The sequence below is a fragment of the Diospyros lotus genome, chromosome 3 (assembly GCF_014633365.1).
Source record: "Diospyros lotus cultivar Yz01 chromosome 3, ASM1463336v1, whole genome shotgun sequence".
Lineage (NCBI taxonomy): Eukaryota > Viridiplantae > Streptophyta > Magnoliopsida > Ericales > Ebenaceae > Diospyros > Diospyros lotus.
In genome coordinates this window covers 38,896,510-38,913,389 of record NC_068340.1, presented here as the reverse complement: position 1 = coordinate 38,913,389, position 16,880 = coordinate 38,896,510, and the positions used below count along the sequence as shown (strand labels likewise).

Genomic DNA, 16,880 nt, shown 5'->3' with positions numbered 1-16,880 from the left:
GAGGGAGGACGGGGGAGGCTTAATTACAATGAGGGGAAAGTGTAATAAATTTATAACCACCCCAAACTGGGCTCCAAGACAACTTTATCTGTTCTTTATTTACCCCGACAATTCCAATCCACCTCAATATTATACATGACCGACCTAAGTTTCTGGCAAAATGAAATAAATTCAATCAAGGACCGAATAGCACGTTATCATTAAGGCAATACCTTTTGACAACAACCACAATCATTATAAGAATCGATAAATTTATTTGGATAAAATCTATCCGGATAGAAAGACATTTAATGCTTGTTGTATATTATTTTAATTATATTAAACAAAACAAAAAGACAATTTTAACTTTATAAAAATTTCAAGTCTTCGCTCGTATGCTTCCCTCCTAAAACTTCCACCTAAAATTACTGCCAAACACATTAAAGGTACACATTTCCAAAACAAAAAAAAATTGATTATAAAAATGAATAATGACAATTATGACACTCAGGTGGCAGCACACTATTGAATGTAATCAATGTATTCTCTTTGCATTCTCCTTCTATTTTATTTCATTTATGGATTATTTTACTTTGCCTGAATTAGTTAACGCACAGAATGATTAAAAGCATCAAATGATAAAAATATCATCATCTTAAAATTGCCGCCTTGCCTCGAACTAAACGGGCGGACTTCATCTGTATTGAAGTCTGCCCACACTAGGCGGACTGTATCTAAGATGCAAACCGCACCGAGATGCAGTTCGCTATCTGGCGGACTGCATACTGCATCTATGATGCAGTATGCTGGAACTGCTGCTACAGTCCTAAGATGCAGTCCGCTGGAAAGATAAAGTAATTGTAACAAAACTTGTCTCATCAGCAGAACATACCATGGCAATGCTATTTCTCTCACTCTTGGCCTTCCTCACATTCGCAGTGATCAAAACTTGTCTCATCAGCAGAACTATTTCTCCAGCCGAAATGTCCAGTTGGGAAGCAGACCAGCTACGTGGAAAAATAAAGAAAACGAAATTGAGGTGGAAAAATAAATGAAGGCTAACAGTCTAGCTACGTGGCGTTACAATTACTTTATTAATTTGATGGGAGCCTTCCTAATCACTGCAGCCGATGAAGAAAGTATTAAATGTTGCAACAAACATCAAATTAAGCTGCTCAAATTTGAAATATATATATATAGGGCTCGTTGGCGGGCTGTATCTACGATGCAGGTTGCATTTAAGATGCAGTCTGCCAGAAATTGGGGTTTGCTTGAACTATTGGGTGGACTTCCTAATATTTTTGTCATTTGATGTTTTTAATGATTTCGTATGTCAATCAATTCGGACAAAATAGAATAATTCATATTTAAAATCATTGTGACTCTTGGAATTCTAAAAATTTATTAAATCGGGTGAGAGACTAAAATTTAAATTTAACAAGGAAGAGAGATAATGAAATTTTGAATTGTGACTGGAGATGGTATTATTAGTAAATAAAATGTTAAATGACATAATCATCCTAACGTCAATAATTAAAATGACAAAAAAAAGACAATTCTATCTGGATAGATTCTATCCAAATAACAAGGTCCTATAAGAATATTTAATTTTATAAACATTGTCTCTTCATAATTATAACACTTTTCACACTATCTAATATTCTAATATAACTTTTTAGTAATTTTACATTACAATATAATAATAAAATATTAATTAAACACTTATTATTTATTTTAACATTAATAATCACAACATCTACCAGTTACCAAACACTACTTTATCAAGTATTATTTTACACACTAAGGGCGACTTCCAAAGAAGAGTGCCATTCAAGTGCCAACCCCATAAGTGTTAAAATGACACCTCAGATTAAAATTTTTTCACTCCACCAAGGGTGACAAATGAGATTGTAAAATAGCAACAATCTTATTATAGTATAATTTTTCTAACCTCTGAAGAGTGAAAAAGGAAAAAGTATTATTTTCAATGATAAAATCTAATGACTATATTTTAACTTCTCTAAATATATATATTACCTGAAACATGAATTTTTAAGCAAGGTGAGCGACGAAACGAGAAAGAACTAGAGAAGCAGCAAGCGACGAAGGATCGAAAAGGCAAGTCGGCGAGGCGACAACGCCAGTGAGCGACAAAACGAGAGAGGCAACAACCAAGAGCAAGGTGAGCGACCAAGGGCGAGGCAACTATCTACAAGGGCGAGTCACGAGCAACGACCAATCGAGAGCGAGGAAGGGCAACCTAGGGAGGGGAAGGAAAATATAAAGAAAGAAAGAGGCACATATGAACAAAGGGAACAGGGAAGGAGGCAATGTATATATATATATATATATAATTTTAATTTAAAATAAATATTTTTATTTTAGTTAATTATTAAAATTTAAATGTTTTTATTTTAATTTTTGTAATTTAATTTAATAAAAAATATTAAAATAACACCCCTATTTTAATACTTGCCATTGGAGCAGGTTTATAATTGAGATGTCATAACAATGATTAAAATTACAAATGAGTGATTTTAACACCCCAAAATGGCACTGCTCCTTGGAGTTGCTCTACCACAATAATACCAAACATCCCATTTATTAAGAGCATCGAAACTGTTAGCAAAATGACTTTTGGTAGTAAAAGATCCTCGTTTCCTAAGACAAAATTAAATAATCCATCCAAATAGCCAAACAATGAGGCTCTCAATACAAAAACTAGAAAAACCAGAAGCAAATCAAAACTCACCATCATATATCCAACTACTACCGTACAGCAGAAGCTTCAGCTGCCAATCCACCTATTAGTGTACCAAAACAAAAATCAGAAGCCAAGGTTGTTAAAATCGGGATTTTAAGTGGGATCGAAAAAGTGTCCATAAAATCGGATCGTAAAATCGAATCGTAAAATCGTAAGATTTTAGAGATAATTAAAAATACCCTTCAATTTTTGTAAATATATGTTTATAATAACATAATTTTGCAGAAAATAAGTTAATATCTTTTAATAACCTGATTATTCCTTATTATAGTTCAAAAGATGATACTTCCAAAATATAGTTCAAAAACTAGCAGGTTGGTATAGGCAATTTAGAGGCAAAATATAGGTAATTTAGAGGTAAAATATAGCTTAAAATTGTTTAGAGGATTCTTTCAACGTCTTCCATTAGATTTATGTTGCATTTTTTTCTTAATTTAACATTGATTAAATCAAGTAAAATCCCGATTTGGGGTTTGGTGGTCCATTAATTAATTACTTATTTGTCTTGATTTACTTATGCAATCAATGTTAAATCAAGTAAAAATTATAATTTAAATCAAGTAAATTAGAACTTATGCAATTAATGTTAAATGCTATGTGACATTGGAACTTATACAATCAATGTTAAATCAAGTTTCAATTTAGAGGCAAAATATAACAATTCATTGCATAAGTTCCAATATCAGATGCTATGTGACATTGAGACGTTGGAAAATATCCTCTAAATTGCAACTTAAATCAATGAAGGTCTTTGAATCGTAAAATCGTTTGGGGATCTCTGAAGCGTAAAATTGTAAAATCGTATATGTAAAATCGAGATTTTATAGGATTTTATCCCAAATTAGATTTTACATGGGATTTGAATCGTTTAGGGGTCTTCAAATCGTAAAATCGTAAAATCGTACGCGTAAAATCGGGATTTTAACAACAATGCACCTATCAATCTTTTGGATCCCAGAAGGGCACTAAACCAATCCTCAACCTCATCAAGCCCTTCCCCCCCCCCCCCCCCCCCTCCATCCCTCAAAAGATCAACTCCCCTCCTAAACCGCCACCCAGCATATGCTATATATAGCCAAAAATTATTTTTATGTCTACCTAAAACGATACTCATACGCATATATGTGACGAGGAAAATGGTTCATAAAAGAAACACTAAGTAACCCATTTTAGGTGGAGATGGAAATAGAATAGTGTATCACGGTTGATCATGGGGGGTAATCATCTGATGCTACTCTGACCTTCCACCGACAAATTAAATTAACAAAAATGCTATTGGTACACCTTGTGTATACTTTAGGTTACACAAAGGTGTATCAATGACAAAAAAATCTCTCATAGGGCTCATAGAGGCGCGTGAGGCGTATGGAGACGAGAAATATTTTTGTCATAATATCCCTTTGTGTAACCCAAAATGTATAAAAATGATGTACAAGTAGCATGATTCTTAAATTAAAATCACTAGCTTTTGCCAATAAATCCAATCAATACCTACCGAAAGCCATTACAACACCCCACCCCACCCCATCCCCCCCCCCCCCCCAAAAAAAAAAAAAAACTGCAGTATCCAAGGACGGGGCAAAGCATGGTGATTGTGAGGAACAATAATGATCTTTTGGGTAGCAAGAAGAGAATTAAGACAGATTACACTCAAGCTTGATTCCTGAGGGTGAGGGGCTACCTAAAGTCAAGAGTGGTTATTACCGTGAAAATACTACCGAATGTAGAAGACAGACGGCAGAACGACATCCTGCTTGGTTCACTGAAGTCAACAAGCACAGATCCAATTCATGGAACCTTAAGCTTTAACACAATAAGTGGACTAAAGGAAAAAGTCCCTAAAATAAGCCTTCCATCCCATCAGCCCCCTCCTCTTCCCACTAGGAAAGAAGCATGAACTCCAAGATATTTTATAAACAGAGTGTACAACTCAAACCATTGGATGAAGCAGTAGAGTACTCATATAAAAGAGCAGGAATGAATTTCTACACGACAAGCTTAATGTACCAATCAGTATAAACACGTTAGTATAGGACATTGGCAATGATCAATCTACTTGGGGGGGGAAAAAAAACAAGGAAGAAGCGTATGGCGAACAAGAATTGGATTTGGACTGCAGGTACATTTGAGTATCATGAATATATAACTGCATATTCCACTAAAATAAATGGGAATACAGACTGCAGAGTATACTTTTATAAAAGAACATTTTGGAACAAAAGAATTTTCTGATATTGGTTATTATACAAAAACCGAAGCAATAGATTTTTAAGTTTAAAGAACTAACCATTTGAGGGTATTGGGAAATTGATCACTTGAAAATATAATGGTTGTACCAACATCATTAAGTTGCTGTTTCCGAGGAAAGTAGAGTAGCAGTGAGGGGAAAAACATCATTAAGTTACCAACATCAGAGATATCTAACTAATAAATGGGAGATTGAAAGATCCTTATAAGGGGAAAAACTAATGGCTATTAAGTAAATTTTAGCAAGTCGATTCCCATGAAAAGTTCAGGGAGAGGAAAAATCAAACAGGACAAATAGATAAATTGTGAAAGATAATTCCACAGTCATCCATCCTGATAGATATTTACACAAAAGCATGGACACCAATTTTGTAGGAAGCAGAAGTAGAAGTGTGGTAGAAAAAACTAATCAATTCACCAAGAAGAAAAAGCATCTTCTGGGAATTGAAGCAGCAGCAACTGGCATGATGTAATATATCAGCAGATTCCTCATAAAAACAGGTTGAACATATAGATTGGATGAAAAACAGGGCAATGCTTATAAGCACGCGTAGTTCATTAATTTCAGAAGTTGAAGTACCTTCCTATGAAACTAATCTGAACTAGTCAACAAGAGATTACCAAGAAGAGTTAACAACCAAATTAATTTCACTGTCCATTAGCGATGGAGAAGATACTACTGAAGAGCTGGTAACTAGAGGATTTTATGGACAAAGTAATTAAACATCCAGAAGTTATGATTTTGACAATTGTGGTTATTACTGAAAATCCTCCAGCAGGAACATCAAAGTATTTGAGATAAGACGGAACTCATGCTAACCCAGGATAAGAACTAATGAGACTATTAAAGGGAGAAAAGCTCCTATAAATTCTAAGACAACTGCCAATGATGAATAGATTAAGCCAGAGATAAGAACTATGTCCGCAGAATATGAAGCTTGCAGTAAAACTTCCTGAGTCATCTTCATAGGTATTGGTATGAGAGAAACTGAAGTGCAGCAGACTAAACCTAGGAATGAAGCTTTCTCCAAGACCTGACCTAGAGGAACTAGAGTGAGTAAATATCTGAGGTGGAATCCCAGACCTAAACTAGAATTCATCCTCAAACACCAAGAATATCCTCATAGATTAGGTGGCCATTATGAATGCCTGGATCAACTTTTCACCTGTATGCTTCTGCTCAGATGTGCCAGATATTAGAGCCACACGATCACCCCAAGAACAATTTGAATCAGAGATCTCTAAAACAACTCCAGATATCTGGAAGAGAAACAATTGCATGTGAGAATGCCAACTGATGGTTTGATTTCATGGGAAGTTAATCAAGGACTTCAAGGCAAAATTTTATGGAAAGTTTAAACAATGAAGGCATTGAAGCAGGAGTAAAACATTGGCACCAGATATGAAAGGGTTATAGGCATTGTGAGTGTGCGTGTGCGCGCGCGTGTATGTGTGTGGGGTGGGGGGTTTGTCTGTGACTTATGTCATAAATAAACCATATTGGATGTCAAGAACATCAGTCCACCATCCTTGTTAATGAAATTAGGATTATGCTGTACGCCATTGGTATCAAGAATCTGATACAAATTTAAACTTCATTTTCAATCCCCATTAAATGTCACCCGTGGACCATCAAACCAAAAGTGAGGTCCCTCCCTATGCAAGAAAATAATGCTCCCCTCATCAGCAAATTCTTAGTCAAAAACAAAAAAAAGGCAAGGACTTACTTTGCAGATGTTATCAATATTAGCCCCGCCTTTTCCCATAACTTTACCCACTGCATGAGCAGGAACGATCATCTCCAGAGTTGATGGAGGAGGCAATCTGCTTGAAAACATGTTATAAGGGCATCAAGGCCATATTACAATATAAGCAAATATTGTTAAGTAAATCACGGACAAAAAATACTGATCCCCCATACAGCTTTGATGAGTATGAAGACAAAGATCCATAATCAGTGTCGCCCATCTGTCAGAAAAGAAACGGCCACTGAAATGAGTATTATTGGAATGAGTCTGAAGCATTTGAAATTAATTCAGAATCCCAAAATGTGAATTTTTTTTCGTTAAAGGAACAAAGACAAGGCCAACAGAAATGCTAGAAAGAAATATCTTGATATAGGAAGCTTGATAACAGGTGAGAATAAAGGAAAAGGGGCTTGCACAAGTGTATGCAGCAGAGGATAGAGGAAAAGATTCTTTTGCATTAACAGAAAATTTCAGCAAAGACGGCCAACATGCAGCTAAATGAAAATAGAATAGAAAGCCTCCACAACTGAGTTAACATGCCATGACGACAGGAAAACTGCACAAGGGAGTGGAAAATCACTGAAAGAAAGGTCTGAGAAGTTAAACTCACTGGTACATTATTGTAGTGAAACAATATATATATAGATATATATATCTACACATATACAGTTTATATAGATAGATAGATATATATATTCCTGCAAAATGATGAAACAAGAAGAGATTTCTGGAAACAGGAGAAATGGAATTGTCCCTTGGGAGTCTTGGCAACTCCCATGGGAGCACTGATGACACAGAAGGCGGAGGAGTTGTTGGCCACTGCTGGTATCTTTTCCATTCACCGGCAGCAATAAGGATAGTTAGAAAATAAAAAATAAAATAAAAACTGACAAGTAAAAACCGAAAACTGAAACTCTGCCAAACAGCCCCTTAACCATACAGTCATGAAAGGAATGGCTCTGCTCATTCACGTCAATAAGCAGTGACCACATGAAGTCTGAAGATTAGGGGTGTACAGAAGAAAACAAACAGATAATCTAGGTCAATAAATTGTCAATTAAATTAGACTTGAGATAAACGCTTGATTTGATTGATGACTTGTATTTCAACAATATTTGGTTGTCATTGCAATTACTACATGTTAGAAACTTGAAATGATAATATTTTTAAACTTGTGTCAAAAAGATTGAAGATGCATTTTTACTTGTATTTGGTCAACAAATTTTTAAAAAAATAACCTTCATCCTAACTAGAGAATGAACGCACGCTTCAGACCTAACACAAAACTGAAAACAAAGATTTGGTTCCATCCTACATTTAACTAAATAAATGTTATTTGATATCATCAATTGTCATGTAGCATATCATAATAGAAATAATTACTTAATATTTCCCTTCAAATTATTGCATGTTTTTAACTGAAAATGATTTAGTAATTAACAGCTATCAGATCTCATAATAAATTGTGTTGTCTCAAGTTTGATTTGTTTCCCTTTCCTCATTAAAGAGCCAGTCATCTGATTCTGGGTTTCAAAATAAATAAATACACAGAACAAAACAAGATTGACTTGTTTCTATGGCTACAAATCCAAGCCAACTTGACCGCACACACCCCTCCTAAGACTAAAGAGTAACAATATAAACATTGTCAGTAATGCCACAGATTGCAAATCAAGTAAAGGTTTGTGCAACATATAGCAGGTTCTGCCTGGACCTGAGCAAAAAAAGTGCCCTTTCAAGATGCTGCAGAAGTACAGTCTGCTTCAGTTTTGAGTAAATTCTGGAATGAAGAATATAGTCAAGAATTGTTCCTAAATTAATGATCTAGTTGCTTTGCATATGCTGAAATTCTGGATAATTTGATGAACTTACACAAATAATAAAAGAGCAAAAACAAAAATAAAAATTCAAAAACATGTTTCTCTTAAAATATCAAAAATATGCTATTAGGTTAACTTAGGTCCAGATTAGTCTATAAGAAGGATGGACACTTCCACCTAGTAGTGGTTTTATCATGTCAGCCACCCATGCCAAATACTAATTCTTGGACACTTACGAGTGTAAGACACATCCAAACATGTCCTATATTTCAATTTTTACTACTAAGCAGTGGAAGACATTCACGTCCATCCCAGGGTATGAGTTTTCAAATCCCACAAAACCTTCTTAACACATTTCCAAAAATAATGATTATAAGTTATATCTGTTTCTTTTTTATAAGTTATATCCTTCTTAACAACACATGTTCCTTTGTTATAAGTTATATCTTTTTCTTTAGTCTTCTAAGAAGACACATGTTCATCCAAAACAGAAAAGGGCAAAATGTTTGAATTCAATCCCAGCCACTAAAGTTAACAAATTGATAAGTTTGAATTATGGCCATTAGCATACAAAAGAAGCATTTTTACTGAAAAAGCAAATGGACAAAAGAAGATGTAAAATAGCTCGAGATGCAAAACCCTAAGGAAATGATAAAAGATATCAAAAGCCAAAAATGATGGCATACCGATAGAGATCCATAGCTATCGAGACTGCTCGAATAAAGCATGTGCAATCCATTCCCATTTTCAGTCCTCTCCTCATAACTCAAAAGAGGAATAGACAAAACTGGAGGCATTGAAAGGGCAGGGGCACCAGAATACAAAGAATCAGTACCAGAAGAAGGGTTGCAACCTCCTTCCCTATCTTTTAAGATGGCATCTCAAAGTCGCAGCACAATTTGAAGAAGTGCATCCCTCACTCTGCCAATTTCCCCACCCACCTAAATCCAGAGAAAACAAGTCAAGCAATAGGACAGTGGAACTGTAAAAACAAAAATGGCAAAGTGTCAAAATGGCGAAGATGACTTCTACCCGATTTGAAATCGGTATATTTGATGGCAAAGGAGATTTTGGAAGCTGTAAAAAGAAGATGAGAGTGTTACTCTCTTATCATAAAGTGCTTATAGCACTTGAGACAAATGATCGCAAATGGTCAGCAGACCAGCTTGCGAGGAGAGAGGAAATCAGAGAGGAAGCATTCAATCTAATCTTCCTCCATTTGGGTGACAGTGTAATCCGGAAGGTAGATGGTATGTCCATTCCTCTAGACCTCTGGAATAAATTAGATTCATTATTTCCTGTCATGACTGCACCTAATTTAGTTTACTTGAAATGCATGTTGTTTAACTTTAAAATGAATACATCTAAGTCAATGGATGAGAACATAGACGAATTTACTAGGCTTGCATTATTACTTAGAGGTACTGATCAAGCATTAGATGACACAAGTGAAGCTATGATTCTGTTAAATTCATTGCCTGATGACTATGATGTTGTTAAACATGCATTGAGATATACTGGCATTGTACCTAGTCTAGATCTTGTTATTTTAGGCATTAAGGCTAGAGAACTAGAACTAGGAACATCTAAGAAATCTGGAAACAATCTATTTGTAAAGAGTAAAAATGAGAAAAAAACACTTTACTAGTAATAATGATCAAACTAATGGGTTAGGGCAAAAGGGTAAGAAGAAAGACAAAAAGAGTAAGCAAAAATAGAAATGCTATCACTGTGGGAAAGAGGGGCACATTAAAAAATATTGTTATGATTTCATCAGAAAACAAAAGCAAGGGGAAAATACAAATGCTAATGCTAATAATTCAAATTGCTTAGCTAAATTCTTACTGTTTCAGATTTTTCTATTGATAATGAATGGATTATGGATTCAAGTTGTTCTTTCCATATGTGTTCTAACATTGATTGGTTTCAAAATTTTAACAACAAAGAATCTGGAACAGTGTTTATGGGTAACAACCAATCCTATAGGGTTAAAGGTATAGGAAACATATCTCTCAAAGCATGACAACAAAACTAGAATCTTAACTGATGTAAGATATGTTCCTGGCTTAAAAAGAAATTTGATATCTCTTGGCACACTAGATGAGCTAGGGTTTTCTTATAAAGCAGAACATGGATCCATGCATGTGTATAAAGGAGATGAATTAATACTATCTGGTGCTAAGAAAAATGGATTATATGTTTTAAATGGTTGCTATTTTCCCTCTGTTAATATTCATTCTACATGTATAGTCAAATCTGATAAGACAGAATTATGGCACCTGAGACTTTGCCATATGAGCCTGAAAGGTCTTGAGGCATTATCTAACCAAGGTTACCTTGGATCAGTGCATGTTGGGTCCCTCGATTTTTGTGAGCCATGTGTTTTAGGCAAACAACACAGGCTGAGTTTCCATAAAGGAACTCACGTAACGAAGGTATGCCTAGAATATATACATGCAGACTTATGGGGGCCTTCTCAGGTCCCCACCCACAGTGGTAACAGGTATTTTCTTTCTATTGTGGATGACTTCACTAGGAAGGTTTGGGTTTTTCTATTGAAATCTAAAGACCAGACTCTAGAGAAGTTTAAAACCAGGAAGAACATAATTGAAAATCAAATAGATAGAAAGATTAAAGTCTTAAGAATAGACAATAGTATGGAATTTTGTAACAAAGAGTTTGATGAATTTTGCAATACCCAGGGAATACTTAGGCATAGGACTGTGAGGTATACACTCCAACAAAATGGGGTAACTGAGAGAATGAACCAAACCCTTTTTGAAAAGGTTAGATGCCTCTTATTCACCTCTAATATGCCTAAGTCTTTTTTGGGAGAGACTCTGTCTACTGCTGCCCACTTAGTAAATAGAAGTCCCTCAATTGCCCTAAACCTAAAATGCCCTGAAGAGAAATGGACTGATAGGAAATTAAATCTTAATTACCTTAGGGTGTTTGGTTGTGAAGTATATGCTCACAAGTCAGAAGGTAAATTAGAACCTAGGTCCACTAAGTGTGTGTTTGTTGGTTACCAAGAATGGACTAAAGGCTTTAGACCATGGAAAAGACAATCTGGTGGGATTAAAATCATTATCAGTAGAGATGTCATATTTAATGAAGCCAATTTCCCTTGTAAAATTGTAAACTTAGAAGAAACCAACATTCTTAGAAGTCCAGATGATTTTATTATCCTATGAGGGTCTCAAATCGAGGTAGAGCAAGCTGCAGGTAATAACAATCTTCCAGCTGCTCCAACAGAATCTGACCTAGAGGGTGTTCCAATCCCAAATGAAAATCAAACCTCTGATCGTGATGATGATCAAGAGGAACAAGAAGATGAACCTGAGATTGAGGTGGAGCATCATAGCTCACCCCAAGATCTCAGTGACTACCATCTAGCCCGTGATAGGAGCAGGAGGGTTTCTAGACCCCCTGCAAGGTATGCCTATTCAGACTTAGTGTATTGTGCCCTAGTTGCAGGGTTAGAATTAAGGAGCAGTGAGCCTTCCACTTATGAGGAAGTTGTCAACTCCAAGGAATGTGTAAAGTGGCAGAAGGCCATGGATGAGGAAATGTCCTCTCTTAAAGTTAATGGTACTTGGGAATTGGTCCCTCGACCACAGAAACAGAAACTGATCCAGTGTAAATGGTTGTACAAATTAAAGAAAGAAATATCTCCCATTGACCCAATTAGGTATAAAGCAAGATTAGTAGCAAGGGGTTCACTCAGAGGGAGGGCATAGATTATACTGAAATTTTCTCTCCTATAGTTAAATTTAAAACCATTCGCATGATGCTATCAATTGTTGTTCAATTTGACCTTGAATTAGAACAATTAGATGTCAAAACAACATTTTTGCATGGAGATTTAGAGGAGAAAATTTATATGGCTCAACCTGCTGGATATATTGACTCAAATAAGCCTGAACATGTGTGTTTACTGAAAAAATCCCTGTATGACTTAAAACAATCCCCAAGATAATGGTATAAAAAGTTTGATAATTTTGCCTTAGGGATTGGATTTGCTAGGAGTCAATATGATAACTGTTTCTATTTTATTCTCTCCAATGTCCCTATTTATCTATTGTTATATGTGGATGATATTCTATTAATTAGCAAGTCTAAGTCTAAGATAAATGAATTGAAACAGATGCTTAACACAAGTTTTGGCATGAAAGACTTAGGGTCAGCTAAGAAAATTTTAGGAATGACAATAGAAAGGGATAGAGGAAATTTCAGCTTAAAGGTTCATCAAAATGACTATTTAATGAAAGTTGTAAAAAGGTTTGGCATGCATAATTGCAAGCCAGTGAGTGTTCCTTTAGCTGGACATTTTGTCTCAACTAAATCTCAATGCCCAACCCCCAACTCTGAAATTATTAAAATGGAAAATGTTGCATATCCTAATGCAATTGGAACTATTATATATGTCATGATTAATACCAGGCCTGATCTAGCTTATGCTATTTCCTCCCTTAGTAGATTCATGTCAAATCCTAGTAAATCACATTGGGATGCACTGAAATATTTATTAAGATATATAAATGGCTTTGTAAATGTTGGACTTAGTTACAAGAAAAGATTTACTACTCTTGATCTTGTTGGGTATGTAGACTCTGACTTTGCAGGTGAAAGAAATACTCGGAAGTCTACCACTGCTATGTTTTTCACCTTGGGTGAAAATTACATCAACTGGAAATCACAGCTGCAGCCCCTGGTTGCGCTGTCTTCCATTGAGGCTGAGTATGTAACAGTAACTGATGCTGTTAAAGAAGCAGTCTGGCTCCAAGGTATCCTTCAAAAAACCCACCTGCTTCAGAGCAAGACAGTGGTGTATTCAGACAGTCAAAGTGCGATTCATTTGACCAAAAATCCAGTCTACCATGAACGCACAAAGCACGTGGATGTTAGGTATCATTATGTTAGAGATTTGGTAGCTAATGGCACTATTTCTATACTAAAAGTGCCTACAAAAAATAACCCAGCAGATATGGGTACAAAGTTGCTAACTGCAACAAAGTTCAAGCATTGCTTGGACCTATTGCATGTGGGTATTGGTTGATCAACTCAGCCAGAGCTATGAAGGTGAGAATTGTAGCATGCTGAACTTGGGAGAACCTATGGTTTGCTGCTTCAAGGTGGAGATTGTTGTTTGTGAAGCACCAAATGGCGTCGTAAGGTCTGGCAGATTGGAAGACCACGTGCTGCAACCGTTGTCTACCATTTGGCAGCTGCTGGATGGCAACACGTGGCAACCATCCGCTGCCTCTTGATAGCGCTTGATTGTCCTTGTTGATTGCTCTCTCCCAATTACTTTCTCTGCCTGCTGCCATTTCTGTTGGAATAATCAAACGTGCTTGCACGATGTGATCTCAGCCATCCATCCGTGCTTTATGAGGCTCAATCACAACCATTCATCATCGCTTTTAATCTCGCGTCTCAAGATGTGAACGATCAGACCAAAAAGAGATGAAAAAGGTGTGAAGAAGGAAAAGGAAGAAAAAGGAACATCTGGGGAATCGAAGGTTCTCGTCTTCGGGCTAGGGTTCTCTGGTTTGCTCTCTGTTTCTCTTTCTGTAAATGCTCTGTATAGTTTATGTTCTATGATTCGATAGGTTTTGCCTTTAATCCGTATTAAGTGATTATAGAGCAAGTTTTGTTTCTCGAACCATCGTTTGTACAAAGTGATTGTGAGGGTTTTATGTGAGTGTAATTTCCGATTCTATCCATAGTTCAATGAGCACTTCTCACCAGAGCTCAACGTGGATGTAACCCTAATTTGGGTGAACCATAGTAAAAAAATTTGCCTCCTTTCGTTTTTGTTTCTGTTCTGTGTATGTATGTTTCTGCTTCCTGTTTTGTCCATCAAGAGTTTGTGATTGAAAGTTTTGAAAAACCCTAAGGTTTGTGTTATCGGTTCCCAACAAGTTCGATGTCGCTTCCCAGTCTCACCCATTCTTCTGTATCAATTGCCTCCTGCTGGCACAAAAGTCAAAAAATTTCAAACCAAGCTACTATTTAAACACCCATTTAATTTATCACAAACATATAGTGGTGTTCGAATCAGCTATGTGGCCTAAAATAACACAAGTTTTACCTCATGCTCTCCGTCTTGCTTGGTTCTCATGAATTCTTATCATAGCTATGAGAGCTAGGAATAAAACAGATGGATCTGACGTTTGAAAAAACATCCAGCTCCATATAAAGAAAAAGGAACAATTCATAAAAGCGAAAGCATACACAGACGACGAGAGATTATAACTCATCGAGGGGAATATAATAAGAAGCCGTTAAACCATTGAGGTAATGAATTCAAATTCCAATGGGATTTTGAACAAAACCAACAAAATTTCATGGAGAGAACTGTCAAACCCCTGAAAGTAAATAAGTATAAGACAAACAAAGCACAACGAAAGAAGCAAAGAAACGTTACTGAAGCAAAAAAAAACCCTAGCAAACAGATGATCTTATACAAATCCGAACAACAAAAGGCTCTACCAGAAAAGACACAGACCCACAAAAGAAACTACGAAGCAATCGCAGTGAGGACCGAGATAGGCCCAATTGAGCTAAGAGGCTGTTTGGCTTGCCGTTTTTAATTGTAGCTTTTAAATTAATTAACGGTTAGCATAAAAGTTGTGTAGTGTTTAAGTTGATAACGTGTTTGGATAAATGTGCTTTTAACCTATCAATTAATAGTTATGTGTTTGGTTTGTAAAAACTGATAAGTTGTCAAAATTGACAAAAAGACTAAAATAAACATGATGTTAAATAATTCAAATAAAATTTATAAAAATACTATCTTTTATAAAAAAATATATAAATTAATTTCTAAATATTAGATAAATTATACATACTTATAAAAAAATATATTAATATAATACATATACATCTTTTATTTTTTTTCTTAAAAACATTACTATTAATATATATATACAATATATATACATTTATAGGTGTAATATATATATATATTATATATACTCTGCTACAAGTCTGGGACCCCACCGGCGATCGAGGAGGAGGCCACGATCGAGGCAAGAGGCGGCACCTGATGGTGACGGCGGTAATGGAGAAGGGTTGATGGTGCTTAGCGACGGCTGCGGCAGATTTGGAACCTGGTTATCTAGCGATGGCGCGACTTGGTTATGCAGCGATGGCACGACCCAGCTGGACTACGACGACGTCTACGACAGTATGGAGAAGGGGCGACGGCTGCGGCAGCAGTTATGGTAGAGTAGAGCTTGGGAGAAAATGATGGAAGAAAGAGAGTTGGGAGAAGATGCAACGGTGTAAATATGAAAAATATACGAGGGCATTTTGGTAATTTTAATTGGACAACCTAGCAGCTTTTTGCGCAAAGCTGAGGGTACCAGCTTTTGAAAAACACTGGTATAACAACTTTTATGTGGGATAGCTTTTACGCTTAAAATTTTTACCAAACATAACCTTCAAAAGCTGTATAGCTTATACGTGGTCAAACCAAACAGCCTCTAAAACCCTAGACAAAGGCAACTATGCAGATAGATAGTCAACCCAGACATAAGTAAAGAGCATAATATTAAGGTTAACAAAAAAAATAAAAAAATAAGGAACAGGCCCACGTCTAAGAATGAACATATCTTCAAATTTAAAAAAAAAAAAAAGAATAAAAAACAAACTCAATCCAGATTTGTGAAGTAATACATATTGATTAAGAAAATAAACGCAAAATAACCTCATACCTAGATCTGAGAGAGAACTATAGATCTAGTCGCCGATGATGGTGGCTAGGGACGATTTATCGGCGGAAGATAAATTTGAAGCCAAGGAAAATATATGATGCGAAGAGGTGATTGAAGAAAGGATTTTGAGGCCAAAGAGATTGCGGTCGACGATGATAATGGCGGCCGGCGGCGATGGATAGACAGGCGGGTCGCCGGAAGAGAGACGACAGGTGGCATCAGGGGGGGGGGGGGAGAGATCAGATAATCTTACTAAACCCTAAGCAAGAAAAATGAGATGAATTTATCTAAATGGCAAAATTGTAAATAAGTTTAAAAAGTGAGGTCTTGTCTGGATGGCTGGTCTTAAACGGGTAGAACGGACTCAACCGACACAGCCTGAAAACTAATAATTTTCGTTTGTAATTTAATTAAAGAAATTATAATTTTTAATTTTTTAAATTATAATTTTTAAAACTTAAAATAAGTTATGAACCTGTTTGCTACAACTTCTTAGAAGTTGTAATTAAGTAGTTATGGTATTTGATAGCATAAGTTATAAAATAACTTATTTTGTATAATTGTCCATAATATCGTTAGTAGTTATAAAATGATAATTTAA

At 35.8% G+C, this 16,880-nt stretch overlaps 1 protein-coding gene across 8 annotated transcripts in view; it reads right to left on the bottom strand.

Annotated features, from left to right (window-relative positions):
- The window catches only part of LOC127797733 (KH domain-containing protein At4g18375-like), a 34,026-nt gene extending 17,479 nt beyond the window's left edge, over positions 1–16,547 (bottom strand). The window contains exons 1-7 of one of the 8 annotated variants that reach the window (XM_052330864.1): positions 16,280–16,541; positions 9,245–9,499; positions 6,912–6,958; positions 6,718–6,814; positions 6,157–6,250; positions 2,732–2,783; positions 103–986 (exon numbers count right to left, since the gene is read on the bottom strand). In XM_052330864.1, the coding sequence (XP_052186824.1) occupies positions 2,749–2,783; positions 6,157–6,250; positions 6,718–6,814; positions 6,912–6,958; positions 9,245–9,355 (384 nt within the window). In that variant the 5' untranslated portion in view covers positions 9,356–9,499; positions 16,280–16,541 and the 3' untranslated portion in view covers positions 103–986; positions 2,732–2,748. Of the gene's footprint in view, positions 1–102; positions 987–2,731; positions 2,784–6,156; positions 6,251–6,717; positions 6,815–6,911; positions 6,959–9,244; positions 9,500–14,652; positions 15,398–16,279 lie in introns of those variants that run through there. The other 7 variants (XR_008022272.1, XM_052330862.1, XM_052330867.1 and 4 more) reach the window with 7 other exon arrangements.
- Between the last annotated feature and the right edge of the window lie 333 nt (positions 16,548–16,880).